This window comes from Cebidichthys violaceus, unplaced genomic scaffold (assembly GCF_023349555.1).
Source record: "Cebidichthys violaceus isolate CVI_PGR_0920_01 unplaced genomic scaffold, fCebVio1.0.p SCAF_14, whole genome shotgun sequence".
NCBI classification, from domain to species: domain Eukaryota; kingdom Metazoa; phylum Chordata; class Actinopteri; order Perciformes; family Stichaeidae; genus Cebidichthys; species Cebidichthys violaceus.
The window spans coordinates 16,313,099-16,329,523 of NW_027176307.1; the positions used below are offsets into that span (position 1 = coordinate 16,313,099).

The 16,425-nt window shown below is 47.5% G+C and overlaps 5 protein-coding genes across 6 annotated transcripts in view; 2 read left to right on the plus strand and 3 right to left on the minus strand.

The window, feature by feature from the left end:
* The first annotated feature begins 30 nt into the window (after positions 1 to 30).
* LOC137871375 (putative transmembrane protein INAFM2) lies at positions 31 to 961 on the plus strand. The gene has a single exon (XM_068709180.1). The coding sequence runs from the start codon at positions 282 to 284 to the stop codon at positions 678 to 680; it is 399 nt and encodes a 132-aa protein (XP_068565281.1). The 5' UTR covers positions 31 to 281; the 3' UTR covers positions 681 to 961.
* A 494-nt stretch (positions 962 to 1,455) lies between these two features.
* Positions 1,456 to 3,104, minus strand: LOC137871374 (cerebellin-2-like). The gene is made up of 3 exons (XM_068709177.1): positions 2,887 to 3,104; positions 2,220 to 2,357; positions 1,456 to 1,856 (listed from the first exon to the last, which is right to left on the minus strand). The coding sequence occupies exons 1-3, from the start codon at positions 3,065 to 3,067 to the stop codon at positions 1,585 to 1,587; spliced, it is 591 nt and encodes a 196-aa protein (XP_068565278.1). The 5' UTR covers positions 3,068 to 3,104; the 3' UTR covers positions 1,456 to 1,584.
* A 751-nt stretch (positions 3,105 to 3,855) lies between these two features.
* On the minus strand, positions 3,856 to 8,981 carry zbtb1 (zinc finger and BTB domain containing 1). The gene is made up of 2 exons (XM_068709173.1): positions 8,798 to 8,981; positions 3,856 to 7,604 (listed from the first exon to the last, which is right to left on the minus strand). The coding sequence occupies exon 2, from the start codon at positions 7,597 to 7,599 to the stop codon at positions 5,545 to 5,547; it is 2,055 nt and encodes a 684-aa protein (XP_068565274.1). The 5' UTR covers positions 7,600 to 7,604; positions 8,798 to 8,981; the 3' UTR covers positions 3,856 to 5,544.
* Positions 8,982 to 8,988: 7 nt separating this feature from the next.
* Positions 8,989 to 13,918, plus strand: zbtb25 (zinc finger and BTB domain containing 25). 2 transcript variants are annotated; one of them, XM_068709175.1, is made up of 4 exons: positions 8,989 to 9,062; positions 9,491 to 9,622; positions 10,394 to 10,571; positions 10,856 to 13,918. In XM_068709175.1, exons 3-4 carry the CDS (start codon positions 10,399 to 10,401, stop codon positions 12,030 to 12,032), a joined length of 1,350 nt encoding a protein of 449 aa, XP_068565276.1. In that variant the 5' UTR covers positions 8,989 to 9,062; positions 9,491 to 9,622; positions 10,394 to 10,398; the 3' UTR covers positions 12,033 to 13,918. The 2 variants fall into 2 exon arrangements, with proteins under 2 accessions (XP_068565276.1, XP_068565275.1); XM_068709174.1 differs by lacking the exons at positions 8,989 to 9,062; positions 9,491 to 9,622 and adding an exon at positions 9,729 to 9,863.
* LOC137871373 (C-1-tetrahydrofolate synthase, cytoplasmic-like) overlaps positions 12,729 to 16,425 on the minus strand; it is a 5,469-nt gene continuing 1,772 nt past the window's right edge. Inside the window, exons 5-12 of the mRNA XM_068709176.1 lie at positions 16,228 to 16,281; positions 15,327 to 15,463; positions 15,143 to 15,243; positions 14,897 to 15,033; positions 14,690 to 14,801; positions 14,340 to 14,467; positions 14,017 to 14,066; positions 12,729 to 12,915 (exon numbers count right to left, since the gene is read on the minus strand). Of these exons, the coding sequence (XP_068565277.1) occupies positions 12,804 to 12,915; positions 14,017 to 14,066; positions 14,340 to 14,467; positions 14,690 to 14,801; positions 14,897 to 15,033; positions 15,143 to 15,243; positions 15,327 to 15,463; positions 16,228 to 16,281 (831 nt within the window). The 3' untranslated portion in view covers positions 12,729 to 12,803. The remainder of the gene's footprint in view (positions 12,916 to 14,016; positions 14,067 to 14,339; positions 14,468 to 14,689; positions 14,802 to 14,896; positions 15,034 to 15,142; positions 15,244 to 15,326; positions 15,464 to 16,227; positions 16,282 to 16,425) is intronic.

Sequence of the window (16,425 nt, forward strand, 5' to 3'; positions counted from 1 at the left end):
AATAAACACGTTGATGTCACAAAAATTCACGTTTTCATCCTAAAGTGTGAAATGAAACTCGTTGCTTCAAATTAAATACTAAACACGAGGCTTTTATTCTGAAGACGTGATTTGGCAGCTTCCGGTCCGTGGTGAACTCGGTGGACTTGACACATCTGGTCTATAAACCGCTGGAAGAGTCCAGATGAGTCCAGATGAGGATGAAGAGGGACCGGGATTCAGACCTCCTCCAGGATCATTATCAGTGACCACCAGGCGGACCCGGAACCAGCACCAGCACCATGCGAGACCCGCGGAGTTGGACCCCCGGACTCGGCTCTGCGGAGCGCGGGAAACCAGCCACCTACACCGGGGACCGGAAAGCAGACCGGAAGTGGGTCCGACTGGCCACCGTGCTGGTCTACGTCCTGTCCGTGTCGCTGGCTGCGGGTCTCCTGGCGGTCTACTACAGCCTCATCTGGAGACCCTCAGCTGGACCGGGACAGACCGGGACTGGAAGCTCTGTGAACATGAACATGTGTTCCGGTAATAACTTTATTAACGGTCCTGGTACCGGACCAGAGGAACCCTCTCCCGTGGTCCCCCCCACTGGACCGGAGGACCCGTCCAACCTGGCGACACACCGGCCCGCGGACCCGGACGGGTCCGGGATGGACGATCTCAGGGACGGATACTGGTGACCCTTTCAAAATAAAATGTGACTTTATGTAACCTGTGGATTTAACATAGTTATGGGCGTTTATTGTTTGTACGACCAGGTTTAGTGTCAGACCAGGACCAGGTCTAGTCTCAGACCAGAACATGACCAAGTCTCAGACCAGGCCTAGTCTTAGACCAAGATTCTTCCTAAATAAATGTCGTCAGTATGTGAATGTTAAAGGTTGAAGCCCTTTAGTAAACCTCTTACTGTAAAATGTAACTTTCATATAGAAGAAGCAAATAAAACTGATCCAGTCCAGAACCGTGCGAGTCATCTCTGAACTTTAGAGGGACTAAGGTCCCTGAAGGTCCCTGAAGGACCTGAAGGTCTGACGTGATGTGATGAAGAGTTAGTGCCATGTGGTGTTCAGGGACCGTCTGTGAATCTCACCACAGGAAGGAACAGACTCATTATGAGTCTGTTTGAACCAGAATCCTGTTTACTTTAAACCTGATGAGGGTTTTCGTGAATCCTCTCATTTTAAAACAATGACGTCATAAACCGGATGTTTCAAAACAAATATTTTGTTCTTAAAGTGACGACGAACTGAAAACAGACTTTAGCATGTTAGACATACTAACCCTTGCTAACACATGCTAACTCTTGTTAACATATGCTAACTCTTGCTAACACATAACGCATTATAGCACATGCTAACACATTATAACACATGCTTAGCTATGCTAACACATAATTTATGCACCTATATTTCAAAACAAATATTTTGTATTTAAAGTGACGACAAACCAAAAACAGACTTTGCACATTTTTGAATTTTTATTTATAGAGTCAAACTAACGACTCACAGACTACGTTATAGACCACATTCTGAGGGTATCAGCAGTAGATCTGGATCTGGGTTCAGGACTCCTGATGGTCTCCTACTACATGGGGAAGACCAGGAAGCCGCTGAAGGTGCTGAGCTTCGTCTGGTCGAAGATGCTCTTCTGGTTCCAGAGGGTGACGGAAAGCCGGTCCCCAGCCTCCAGGACCAGGGCCATGCCGTTGGAGGCGCTGCCGTGGACCCCCCTGGTGTCAAAGATGGCGAACATGTTCAACTCGTTCTTCAGCAGCGCCGCGTTCAGGGACCCCGAGTTTCCAACGCAGCCGGTGAACCGGATGTAGTAGAGTCCCTTGACGGGGGCCGTAAAGACGCCTTGGGGGAGAAAGACCCGGCGTCAGGACTCTGGAGAGACACAAGTGAGTCCTACCTAGAAAGTCCTACCGGGCGAGTACTACCTGGTGAGGTCTACCAGGTGAGTCCTACCTGATGAGTCCTACCTGGTGAGTCCTACCTGGTGAGGTCTATCAGGTGAGTCCTACCTGATGAGTCCTACCTGATGAGTCCTACCTGATGCGTCCTACCTGGTGAGTCCTACCTGGTGAGTCCTACCTGATGAGTCCTACCTGATGCGTCCTACCTGGTGAGGTCTACCAGGTGAGTCCTACCTGGTGAGTCCTACCTGGTGAGTCCTACCTGGTGAGTCCTACCTGATGAGTCCTACCAGGTGAGTCTTACCTGTTTCGGGGTCGTAGACGTTGCCGATGTTTGTCGTCACCATCTTGAACAGCAGAGTGGTGTCTCTGTCAAACGGACCCTGATGGGTCCACAGCTCAGTGTTGACGAGGGACGCAGAGAACGCCACCTGAGACTTAGCTGCAGGGACACAGACAGGTTTCTATCAAACACAGGGACCTGGAGCCATGCTAACATATGCTAACACATTCTAACACATGCTAACACATCCAACACATTCTAATGCATGCCAAACTATGCTAACCCATTCTAACACATGCTAACACTTTGTAACCCATGCTAACCTATGCTAAACCCTGCTATCTATGCTAACCCCTTCTAACACATGCTAACCCCTTCGAACACATGCTAACCTATCCTAACAGCCTCCACTAGCTAGAGGTTTGTCCCTCCATCATCTCAGACCAGGCGCCTCGATGAGTGTCATCGTAGGTTAACGCCTTCTTTCCAGCATCGAGTGATCCGATTGGTCCTGATGCCGTCTAAAGGGCCAGTGTGACTTACTGACATCTAGTGGTGAGTCTGCAGATTACAACCAACTCCCTCTAGGACCGAGGTAACGAGAGCCGTCAAGTTTAAAAGCCACGTCGTCCTCCTCGCTCCTCAAGACCCTCCATACCATAATAACCCTCCTTCAGGTTTCACTCACTTCTCTCTTCTTCACGCTCTCTCTCCAGTTTGTCCACTCTGGCCATCAGCTGCTGGACCAGGACTCTCACGTCTTCTTCTTCTGGGCCTTTCTCAGGGTTCAAAGTGAACCCCAGGTTCTGAGCCCCAACCACAGCAGAGACCACCACTACCACCAAGACCAGGACCCGGCTGGCCACCATGTCGACTGTTGTTCTGAAAGCTCTGGACTGAGGACATAAAGTTAAACTTAAATCAGACTTTAACCTGAACAAACAATCAGATGATGATTAACCAGAGAGACTTTAGTCTGACCGTCAGGGTCCTCTGAAGACCTGATTCACCAGAGACTTTAATCTGACTGTCAGGGTCCTCTGATCCATCAGAGAGACTTTAATCTTTTAATCTCTTCATCCCACTCTGCTTCATTGAGTTTTATTTTTAACCTTCAGAGCTTCAGAGACAGAAGAACCAAACCTGTAGAGATTAAAACCCTTCATAAACCTTTTAGACCAACATCAGCTCCTAGAACTAGATCCTTTACATAAAAACATCTGGTTTAGTTTCTGACGAGTTACGGAGATTTCTTCTTCTTATAGCTGATGTTATTCAGTCTCTGACTAACCTAAACTTAACCTAACCTAAAGTTAAACTAAACTTAACCTAAAGTTAAACTAACCTAACCCTAACCTTAAGTTAAACTAAACTTAACCTAACCTAAAGTTAAACTAACCTAACCCTACCTAAAGTTAAACCTAAACTTAACCTAAAGTTAACCTAACAAACAGCCCAAGTTACTGTATGAGAACCTTAAAGTAACAACTCTCAGAGCACAAATAACAATAATAATATCAACACTTATAATGATGATTTTAGGTAACAATAACAATATAAATAATAACAATATAAATAATAACAATAATAATGACATCATAATAATAACCATAATAACATAATAATAATCATAACATAATAAAACAAGAAAACCAGGTTGTTGTCAAACAGAACTTGGTTTATTTGGAGCTTCAGAGTGAAAATCTTCAGAACCTGGAGAACCCATGAAGACCTTTAACAGGAACTAGTATTAATCTGTAAACCTCCTACTGGTTCTGAACTGGTTCTGAGGGCCCTTTGACCAAGCTGGTTTAGTTTGATTGTGAACTGGTTTCAGGAGAGGACTTCTGAAGACCACCGACACATCTGGTCTCAGGGTCCAGGTTTCTACTGATTATACAGGACTGATTATCTGAACTGGTTTGTGCTGGACCCTGCTGGTTTTAGAAGGGTTCATACTGGTTCTGGACTAACTGTGTGCAGGTCAGGTCTGAACTGGCTTCAGCCGGTTCAGGTCTGGTTTACAACTAGTTCTTGTCCACTCTAAAAGGGTTTTTGTCGACTTTAACTGGTTCAGGTTCTGAAAGGGTTAGTGGTGGATTTGAAATATGCGGTCTGGTTTCAGCTGGTTCAGTACTGGTTCAGGTCTCGTTCAGGTTTGTGAACTTTGTGTTGTGTTTGTGAAGCAGAAAACAGTGAAAAACAACTTTACATGAATCATAAGGCAACAGATCCATCACAGTGTGATCCTCCAGGAGACCCACGACCAGGACCGGGTTCTGGTCTCAGTCAGTGAGGACCTGCTAAACCTGCTGGGTTTTCCCCTTCGGTTCGGTTTCACACAGAAAAACATTTAAAACAGGTGTGGTGGTTTAACTCAGACCTCTTACTGTAACGGGTCTGTGTGGTGGTTTGGATCCACCAGAACCGAGGAGGAAAACCAAGCAGGTTTAAAAGAAGACCCCTTAAAGTCCACAGGGTCCGGCTCTCGGTGGTTCCTATGAGCTTGACCACCTCTAGTGTTCTCACCGTCCATCCCCCAGCATGCATCACTGTGAAGAAGACACTAGTGTTGTCACAGCAAAGGCACCAATCACAGAGCACGTACGGCCGATCAATGCTCACAAAGCTAAGAACCAAAGAGGGCCGCGTTCACCAACTAGAACGTGAAGAACTCATCGGGTTCCTCTTCTGAGAGCGTCGACTCCAAACAGGAAGTGAACTCTCCTCAGGTCTGAATCTGGACTCTAAAAGGCTCCATGTGGACTCTGAGGGTCCACATGGTCCTAAACAAAGTCGACGTTCACACTGAGCGACACGATCCTGAACCCAACGAGTCCAAAACCGAAGGTCCATCTGAAAGCTCCCTTCTGGTGCCCCCTAGTGCTAAAACAAAGGTGTTGAGATCCGTTACAGAACATCGCTCGTTAACTATTTGGTTTTTTGGGGACTTCAAGAACCATGAAAACAAGCATCATGTAAAGACCTCCTGTGTACAAAACCCCAGCTTCTTCATAAATATTAAAACTAATATACATCTGGTTAGCTGGTTAGCTGGTTAGCTAGTTAACTGTGGACGGTGATCGTTTAACAGAAGTAGATTCAGACTTTTGAAAGAAACCTTGTGACGTCCTGATTGTCTTTTTGTTTTGTTTAATCAAAGCTAACGAAGCGACCAATCAGCTCGCAGTGTGACCGCCCGCTCAGGTTATTATGCATATACTTTAAAAAGTGCAGATTTGTCTTTTTTGGTGCTCAAGTGCATTCATTTGTTCTCACATTTATGGCTTTTTCTCTTCGTACCAAAACTGGTAGAAATGTGGCGGACTGGGGTCCGGACTGGTTCCTATAGTCTCTTGGTGTGCTTGGAGTTGTAGTGGCTCCTCATGTCTTTACGGAGGCGGAACTTCTCTCCGCAGACGCCGCAGATGTACAGGTGGACGTCCATGTGTTTCTCCAGCTGCTCTCCGCCGGGGAAGATCTGGAAACACACCTGGCAGATGGTCTCCCCGGCCGACAGGTGTGAGATCATGTGGCGGACGTGGTCGTGTTTGAGGAAGGTTCCCTGGTCGCAGACCGGACAGACGTAGCGCGCCATTCCTTTGTGCATGTCGGTGTGCAGGCGGAGCTGCCGCTCCCGCAGGAACTGCTTCCCGCAGGTCTGACAGGTGAACTGCTTCTCCTTGGTGTGGACGGTGTAGTGCTCCCGCAGGTGGCAGCGCTGGTAGAAACCTTTGCCGCAGATGCCGCAGAAGTGCTTGCGTCGGTGGTCCAGTTCACCGCCGCCCTCCTCCAGCAGCGCCGGTCGGAACAGCTCCTGGTCGTGGCAGGACAAGGCGTGCTCCAGCGCCGAGCTCTCGTTCTGGAACAGCGTGCCACAGTGAGGGCATGCCAGGTCGGAGGCCTCCATCAGACCCTCCTCCTCCATCATCCCCTGAGGCTCCTCCAGCAGGGACGCCTCGTCCTCCCCGTGGGAGTCCGAGTCGCCGCCTTGGGATTCGCCGCAGCGCTCCGCGTGCTCCTGCAGCTGGCGGCCTTTGATCAGCACCTGACCGCACCTCCCGCAGGCACAAATGTGGCCCATGTGGTTGGACAGGTAGTGGGCCGACTTGTCCTCCTCCGTCAGCAGAGCGCCACACAGTTCACAGGGGGCGCAGTCGGCGTCCTGCTTCTCGTCTTTCACCTTACGGAGCTTCGCGGGGATCCCCAAATCTTCACTGCTGGACATGTGGCCTTCAAACGGCTCGCTGCTGTGGTCCAGACCCGAGACGCCGGGCTCTGGATCGCGATCTGATCCGGTTTTCTTCCTCTGCAGGTCTTTAAGCGTGGCGTCGCCGAAACGCGCCCTACAGTCTCTGTTGCCGTGGTCGCCGACCCGGACCACCTCTATCTCAGGGAATACGCCTTCTTCTGGTTCCGTCTTGATGGAGATACTCCGGGTCGATCCGGGCTCGCCGGCTGTCCCGAGGTCAGAGTCGGACTTGGCTTCGGGCCAGTCGTCCTCACCTTTACAGATGACCCTGTGCTCCTCTGCACTCTCGGAGGCGGAGCTCTCGGCTTTACTGGAGTCATTGTCACCTTCGGCGTTGCCTCTCGGCTGATGAAAGGCCTTCCGGTTGGTGCAGGTCAGGATGTGTTCGATCAGGAGCTTCTCGCAGCTGAAGACGAAGCCGCAGTCGTCGCAGGTGTAGGTGCGGCCGAATCGAGGACGGTCTTTGAGGGCCGAACTCCTGCCGCCGGGCCTCTTCCTCAAGTCACACGGCTGATCGATTAGTCCGTCCACCATGGGTGGCGCCGCTATCGGAGGAGTCACCACCACCTCCTCCGCCGCCACCACCACCGGTCTGCTGATGGTCGCCGGAACCACCGGGCGCCCGGCGGTGCTGCTGCTGGCAGCTTTTGGTAGATGCTCCACCTCCGGTGCGGCGGGCCTCTGCTGCTCGTACATCCGGACTCCGAACATCATCTTCCCGCCGGCGGGGCAGGCGGAGGAGCTGGACGCGGAGGAGGCCGAGGACGACGGGGTGAGGTTGGAGCTCCTGATGTCCCTGAGATCCTCCAACGAGTCCGGGATGTAGTACATCTGCAGGTACGCCATGGAGGCCTTGAGCTCCTCGAACTCGTAGCTGCCCACCGCGATGCGACCCAGGTACATGAGCTGCAGGATGAGGTCGAAGCACTCGGCGCTGATCTGCATGTTGCTGAGGTCCAGACGCCCGGCGCCCTGCTGCTGGTCCCGGATGAACATCATCCTGAAGTAGGAGCTGCAGGCCGCCAGCACGGCCTTGTGCGCCCGGAAGTAGATGTCACCGATGGCGATGAGGCAGTCGCACAGGAAGCCCCACTCACGCTGGTTATTGAGCTGCTGGAGGACGTGGTCGCTGTGGCTCGGCCTCGCCATCGAACCTGTAGACGACAAGGAGGGAATAGAGTGCTTTATACTGTAGTACAGAGGTGTATATATATATATATATATATATATATATATATATATATATATATATATACACATATATATATATATATATACACATATATATATATATATATATATAGTATTTTATACTGTACTACAGAGGTATATATATATATATATACACACATATATATATATATATATATATATATATATATATATAGTACTTTATACTGTACTACAGAGGTGTATATATATATATATATATATATATATATATATATATATATATATATATATATATATATATAGTACTTTATACTGTACTACAGAGGTATATAGTACTTTATACTGTACTACAGAGGTACATATTGTACTTTATACTGTACTACAGAGGTAAACATTGTACCAGGTTCTCTGGTTAAAGTTCTAGGTTCTAGCTGTAGAACCTTAGTTATAACTAAAGTTGTAGCTGTAGAACCCTGGTTCTGTGGTTCTAGCTGTAGAACCAGGGTTCTATGGTTCTAGCTGTAGAACCAGACTCTATAATAACAGACAGAAAGGAGAGGCCGGCCTCACGAGCTAAAATGGAGATTACAGCGGCTAGCCACGTAAAGCTAACAGCGGCTAGCATCGACCACACCGGAAGTTACTGCGAGTTAAGCTACAAAATAAAAGAGGATCCAGCTCGACGAGTATTAAAACAGACAAAACAGATTAACGGACTGCGTACTGGGGCACGCGCTAAATTACATCAAAATGTGTTTAAATGAGTGAATAAACACGGTATGAACGGTTATTGTAACCTTTTCTACATGGGTTAAACCGTTAATAATAAATAAATAAACTGTTAAACTGTTGTTTGTTTGGTTAAATCTTTGCACTACTGTTTAGTTAATTTAATATTATTATATTTCATTGTATATATAGTTTTACTTTGTTACTTCGATTGCTTACCTGTATCATAATGCTGCTATAATAAAGTATGTATCTAATAGCTTTACTACGCACTTTATTTTGAAAACCCAGACCGGATGTGATAGATTTACATCTTGTTCGCTTGATGGTGCTCACTGATATCTCTTCTCGCGCAAACAGTCCCGCCGCCCCCGCACAGAGCGCCGCGAGCAGCGCGAGCACCGAGAGGCTCTTCTTAGTTCACCCGGGAACCCGTTAAACTCACCGTGGGTAACCCCGGAGGAGACTCGGTGTGTTCGGGCGGACAGTTGAGCGAGGGACTCGGAGGACTCTTCTTCTTCTTCTTCTTCTCCTTCTCCTTCTCCTCCTTCTTCTGCTGCTTCTTCTTCGTCTTCTTCTTCTTCTCCTCCCGCAGGATGAAAGAACTTCCGCACAGACTGTCGTTCCGTCAACCAAACGCAACAGTGAGCGCGTCTAAAGAAGACAAAATAAGAGACTTCCGGTCAAAATGAACGGCCTTCAAAATAAACGTAATGAATAAAGTTATTGATCAGGTTCTAGTAATTTCAATGATAAACCAGCAGGATAGTTCCACGTGATCAGATATATATATATATATATATATATATATATATATATATATATATATATATATATATAATATGCATATATTTAATGTATTCTTATTACTTCGTACATCATATCATACTTTGGAGTCTGGTGATCTCATAATGTCTCATAAACATTAATGTTTGATGTTATTTATGTTTAAATTGAGTATTGGTTCTACATGTTTAGATTTGGTTGTACCTCCCAGCATGCACTGGGGTAGCTGTCTCTTGTTGATCGCTTTAATCATTTTATTTATTATATAATCAGCTCAGCTCTTCTGATTCCAGTATTAATATTCATCTCAAACCCTTTTAGGGTTATTGATTACATTACATTGATTACATAGGTGACACAAACGGATCACGTGACCGGCCCCTTTGATCTCCCCCCCTCTCGCAAGACGTGACGCGGTCCTCGCGAGATCATCTGCTCCAACCTGTCGGCTCCAGAAGCTGAAGACAATCTGCTCGTTTCTGCGGTAAAAGGCCGATTAACGGCGCGCGTGCACGACACAGACAGACAGAGGGTGTGCATGTGGGCTGGGGGTGGGGTCGTGTGCACGCGAGCGCCCGTTGTGCGTATAGGTGAATGAGGACGTGCGTGTTGCTGAATGTAAATGAGACGGAGGAGGATGGAAGAGGCTGCAGCCTCACGGGCGCGACGCCACGTGCACGCGCGGAGCTGTATTGTGGTTTGGTCGCGCGGGTGTCCTGTTTCCGGTGTGTGTGTGTATCTGTCTGTGTTTGTGTGAATTGTGTGTATTGTGTGTGTGTGTGTGTGTGTGTGTGTGTGTGTGTGTGTGTGTGTGTGTGTGTGTGTGTGCCTGCGAGTGTGTGTATTGTGTGTGTGTGTCTGTGTTTGTGTGTATTGTGTGTTTGTGTGTGTGTGTCTGTCTGTGTCTGTGTATTGTGTGCGTGTGTGTGCCTGCAAGTGTGTGTGTGTGTGTCATGGAGGTCTACACTCTATGTTCTAGGTGTCATGGAGGTCTCCTCTCTCTGTATGTTCTAGGTGTCATGGAGGTCTACTCTCTCTGTATGTTCTAGGTGTCATGGAGGTCTACACTCTGTATGTTCTAGGTGTCATGGAGGTCTCCTCTCTCTGTATGTTCTAGGTGTCATGGAGGTCTACTCTCTCTGTATGTTCTAGGTGTCATGGAGGTCTACTCTCTCTGTATGTTCTAGGTGTCATGGAGGTCTACTCTCTGTATGTTCTAGGTGTCATGGAGGTCTCCTCTCTCTGTATGTTCTAGGTGTCATGGAGGTCTCCTCTCACAGCCTCTTCCTGCTGCAGCAGCTCAACGTTCAGAGAGAGTTCGGCTTTTTGTGCGACTGCACCGTTGCCATCGGAAACGTTTACTTCAAAGCTCACCGAGCCGTGCTGGCAGCCTTCTCCAACTACTTCAAGATGATCTTCATCCACCAGACCAGGTCAGGGGGTTCTCTGTAGACCAGGTTAGGAAGGTCTCTGTAGCCCAGGTCAGGAGGGTCTCTGTAACTGTAGACCAGGTCAGGAGTGTCTCTGTAGACCAGGTAAGGAGGGTCTCTGTAACTGTATACCAGGTCAGGGGGTATCTCTGTAGACCAGGTCAGGAGGGTCTCTGTAGACCAGGTCAGGGGGGTCTCTGTAACTGTAGACCAGGTCAGGAGGGTCTCTGTAACTGTAGACCAAGTTAGGAGGATTTCTGAGACCTTGTCCCTGTGTCTGTCCTCAGTGAGTGTATAAAGATCCAGCCCACTGACATCCAGCCCGACGTCTTCAGCTACCTGCTGCACATCATGTACACCGGCATGTGTCCCAAACAACCGGTGGACCAGAGCCGGTTGCAGGACGGCATCAAGTTCCTTCACGCCTACCAGCTGTGCCGGAAACCCGGCGAGGGCGCTGCCACCGATGCCGCCGCAGACATGGTCCGCATGTCCAACCTGTACGGCATCCAGATCTCCTCCCAGCTGGCCAACAAAGAGGCGGCCGGAGTCCCCAAGACCACTGCGGTGTCCCGAGGGACCCCCGAGGATGGACACTCCACCGGCCGGGGGGGGCGGTCCCACTCCCAGCTGGCCCTCGCTGTCGGACTGGAGGGGATCCCGTCGGACCGCCAGACCTCGGTGCTACGCAACGTCTGCTCCGTGGCGTCTGGAGATGACTCGGACGTATCCGGACGCATCAAGCAGGAGCGGGTGGAGGAGGAGGAGGAGGGCGAGGACGGCGGCGAGGAGGTTCCTGAAGCTGCGGGGTCTCCGTCTCAGGGTAGCAGTCCTAATCAGAGTCTCCTGTTCAAAGACCGGGTCCTGGTCCTGCTGTGTCCCCGCTGTGGAGAGCGCTGCTCGTCCCCCGAGGACCTGCGGGAGCACCTGTTCAGCCATGCCGCCCTCGACCCCGCCCGGCTGATGGACGCCAACGTGGAGGAGGAAGGTCCGGCGGGAGTCCAGGAGCAGCTGGACGCCGGGTGTCTGGAGGAGGCCCTGAGGCAGAGTCAGGCGCTCGCCAACCAGCTGGCTGCAGAGCTGAGGAGGAGCAGAGGAGGTGGTGGTGGCGGGAGCAGCAGTCCGACCCTCGCCGTCTTGCACTCCCGTAAACGTAAGATCGCCTGCGCCGTCTGCAGCCTGCGGTTCTCCCACAAGTCTCAGCTGCAGGAGCACATGTACGCCCACACGGGCAAACCGTCCCGCTACCACCGCTACAACCGCCTCTGCAGCCAGCTCTTCCAGGCCTCCGCCCAATTCTGCGACGCCACCACCGCCGAACCCGGGGACGGAGCCTCATCCACCGCCGCCACCGCCGCACTCTCCGAGGAAGTCAACAGGGACACTCAGGACAACGGGAGCTCCTGCTACTCGCTGGACTCGGAGGTCTCACAGGAGAGTGTGGACGGCGTGCCGGTGGAGTGATGTCATCAGGCGTGCCGGTGGAGTGATGTCATCAGGCACTCGTCCTCTGATCTGCTGGTCTGGTAACCTGTGCACCTGTGTGTGTGTGTGTGTGTGTGTGTGTGTGTGTGTGTGTGTGTGTGTGAGAATCAGTCAAGTGATCCGTCGATCGACAGGAAATTAATCAGCAACTATTTATAGAAAACGATGAATCGTTTTGAGTAATTTTTTAAAGAAAAATCTCCGGTTTCTTTGTAAATATTTATGTTTTTCTACAATGACGAACTGAATCTTTGGACTTTTTTCGTATTGATCAGAAGAATCAATGATGACATCATCGGTTCATAGAATCCTGATCTTCCACACTCACCAGCGGACAGTGAACGCCTCACCGATGAGTCTCTGACGATGTGTTCAAATGTTTCCTGTTAATGTGAAGATAACTTCCGTGTGTCGTTGTGTCTTTAGACCCAGAAGGACTTTTATTGTGAAAAGCCACAGCAGTGCCTTCCTGTGGTGGTGTTGATGGTGTTGATGGTTGTTTGTGTCGTTTCCATCAGTAAATTAAAGCTTCATGACAATCTGAAGAGTAGAAACAAAGTTTACCAGCTTTTTATAACCTCATCCCCCCTCTTAAAGGACCACACCACTGTTCATAAATATTAATATAATTGATCAGTATTTAATTCTTATTATTAGAGTTTAAATGAAACAATAAAACAGGAAGTGGTCACATGATGATGGAATGATTTACGAGTGAAAACGTTCACTGGTCACTTTATTTTGAAAGGGTTACCAGTGGATGGAACTGTGGGAGAACAAATGGTGTTCTGGTCCTTTTAAGGTGGAGTCACATGACCGGCGTTCATTCATTATTGATTGGTGAATGTTCATTGTGGTCTCACTGTAAAATAAAATCAAAACAGTAAGTTTTTTGTTGACCGCTAATTAATTCATGAATATGTGAATTAATGAATGAATAAACAAATAAATTAATGAATAAACTAATTAATTAATTAATAAACTAATGCATAAATAAATGACTTAATGAATGAATAAACAAATAAATAAAAAATTAATTAAGGAATTAATTAATGAATGAAGGAATAAATGAATGAATGTGTGTTCAGTTTTCTCAGCTCGGCTGTTTTAATAATAAAAGAATCAATAATTCTAAAACTCATCAAACAATCAGTGCATAACAATCATGTTCTTATTATTAATCTTCATGTGTGAATGAATCAAGAGGTAATATTAATAATGATGACGTCCCTGAGCAGAGACACATGTTGAAAGGTGTCTCACACCACTGTTTATGAATATAAATAAATATTTAAGTTTTATTAAAGACACCTGTCTTCTTCTTCACACCCGTCTATCTGTTCACACCGTCTATCTGTTCACACTCATCTACCTGTTCACACCGTCTATCTGTTCACACTCATCTACCTGTTCACACCGTCTATCTGTTCACACCGTCTATCTGTTCACACCCGTCTATCTGTTCACACCCGTCTATCTGTTCACACTCGTCTATCTGTTCACACTCGTCTATCTTTTCACACCCGTCTATCTGTTCACACTCGTCTACCTGTTCACACCCGTCTATCTGTTCACACCGTCTATCTGTTCACACCCGTCTATCTGTTCACACTCGTCTATCTGTTCACACCCGTCTATCTGTTCACACCGTCTATCTGTTCACACCGTCTACCTGTTCACACCCGTCTACCTGTTCACACCGTCTATCTGTTCACACTCGTCTACCTGTTCACACCGTCTATCTGTTCACACCCGTCTACCTGTTCACACTCGTCTATCTGTTCACACTCGTCTACCTGCAGGTAAACATCAGGGGACGTAACTGTGTCTCAGTGACTCTTTACGATATTTAATATTGTAAAATAAAGGAGAAGAAGAAGAAGATACATGTTTGTATTTTAACATATATTTATTAAAATATATTACATCTTTGAATCTGATTCTCTGTCACAGAAAGTTTCACCTCATCGGCTGGTTCTTCAGAAGGAACCGCTGAGCACTCTGCACCGTGTTCTGAAACATATGTAATATATATATATACGTATATATATACGTATATATATACGTATATATAATATATATATACGTATATATATACGTATATATATACGTATATATATATATATATATATACGTATATATATATATATATATATATATATATACGTATATATATATATATATATATATATATATATATATATATACTGTATATGTATATATGTATGTAAATAGACATCAGAAAGACTTAAACTCAAACTAGACTAAAACAATAAACGTCATTACCTCCATGAGCATGGCCACTGTCATAGGTCCCACCCCTCCTGGAACAGGTGTGATGAATCCTGCTCTCTGATTGGCCGAGGCGTAGTGGACGTCCCCGACGACCCGTTTACCACTCGGCTTCGCCTCATCTGTTTGAGGTCACACAGAAATATACCTGCTTCAGATATCTCAACACCTTCTCCAAACTCTGGAGTCACTTTAGAATGACCTCATTGGTGTCCTTTCAAAATAAAATTCAGTCCACACAGGAAAACCATAGTTTACTCTTTGAAATCAGATTTAGAAGTATGTAGTATGAAGTAGTACCAGATGCAGTACTAGATGTAGTACCAGTGAGTACCAGTGAGTACCTGCTATGTGGTTGATCCCACAGTCGATGACCACGCTCCCTTCTTTAAGCCACTCCCCTCTCACCATCTCTGCTCGGCCCGCCCCCACGACCAGGATATCGGCCCGGCTCACCTGCAGTCACACAGGAAACTATGAAATCACAAACATCTCAAACACCCGTAGAGATGACACCACTGGTCTTGGTCCTCTGTGTACAGGTGAGTCACCTGTTCGGGGAGGTCTGGGGTCTTTGAGTGACAGGTGGTGACGGTGGCGTGGTTCCACAGCAGGAGGTCGTGCATCGGGGCGCCAACGATCTTACTGCGACCGACCACCACCGCGTGTTTCCCCCCCACAGACACACCTGTATGGGAAACAGGAAGTCACAGGTAAGAGGCTTTGCTCTGATTGGTCCACTGAGATGTCAGTATTATGTGATTCACATTTCAGCTGAAAGGGTTAAACGGACTCACCTGTCTGTCTGATGAGCTCCATACAGCCGTTTGGGGTGCAGGGGATGAAGCAGTGTTTCAGATCTCCTCGAGACAACTTCCCAGCATTAATGCAGCTCAGACTGATCACAAACAAATATACATATATATATATATATATATATATATATATATATATATATATATATATAAAACAAAGTCTCACCCGTCCACGTCTTTCTCTGGAGACACAGCGTTGGTGATGAGTTCGGTGTCGATGGAGTTCACAGAGTCCAGAGGAAGCTGGACAATCAGACCGTGGACCGACTGGTTCTCATTGATGGACTGGATGTTCTGCAAGACCTGCAGGACCACCAGGGACAGGAAGTTAACGGGTGGATAGTAACAAGTGGATGGTAACAGGTGGGTGTTATCAGGTGGATGGTAACAGGTGGTGGTAACAGGTGGATGGTAACAGGTGGGGGTAACGGGTGGATGGTAACAGGTGGAGGTAACGAGTGGATGTTAACAGGTGGTGGTAACGGGTGGATGTTAACAGGTGGTGGTAACGGGTGGGGATAATGGGTGGATGTTAACGGGTGGATGGTAACAGGTGGGTGTTATCAGGTGGATGGTAACAGGTGGGTGTTATCAGGTGGATGGTAACAGGTGGGGGTAACAGGTGGATGGTAACAGGTGGGGGTAACGGGTGGATGTTAACAGGTGGTGGTAACGGGTGGATGTTAACAAGTGGATGTTAACAGTTGGAGGTAACGGATGGAGGTAAAGGGTGGATGTTAACAGGTCGATGGTAACAGGTGGTGGTAACAGGTGGAGGTAACGGGTGGAGGTAACTGGTGGATATTAACAGGTGGATGTTAACAGGTGGATGTTAACAGGTGGAGGTTAACAGGTGGTGGTAACGGGTGGATGTTAACAGATTGATGGTAACAGGTGGATGTTAACAGGTGGATGTTAACAGGTGGAGGTTAACAGGTGGAGGTTAACGGGTGGAAGGTAACGGGTGGTGGTTAACAGATGGATGCTAACAGGTGGATATTATCAGGTGGATGTTAAACAGGTGGATGTTAACAAGTGGATGTAACAGGTGGAGGTGTTCCTCTGACCTCCTCCTGTGTGGTTGTTTTCGGCAGTCTCAGGTGTCTCGCTTCGATTCCAATCTGCAGACAAGAAAAGAGTTTATTAAAAGATATGATTTTTATATTGATTATTATGATTGTGATTTTGATCATGTTCATCATCATCATTATTATTATCATTGTTCTTAGTAACAGTCTGTTTTCATGGCCCACTGAAAAGTGTCT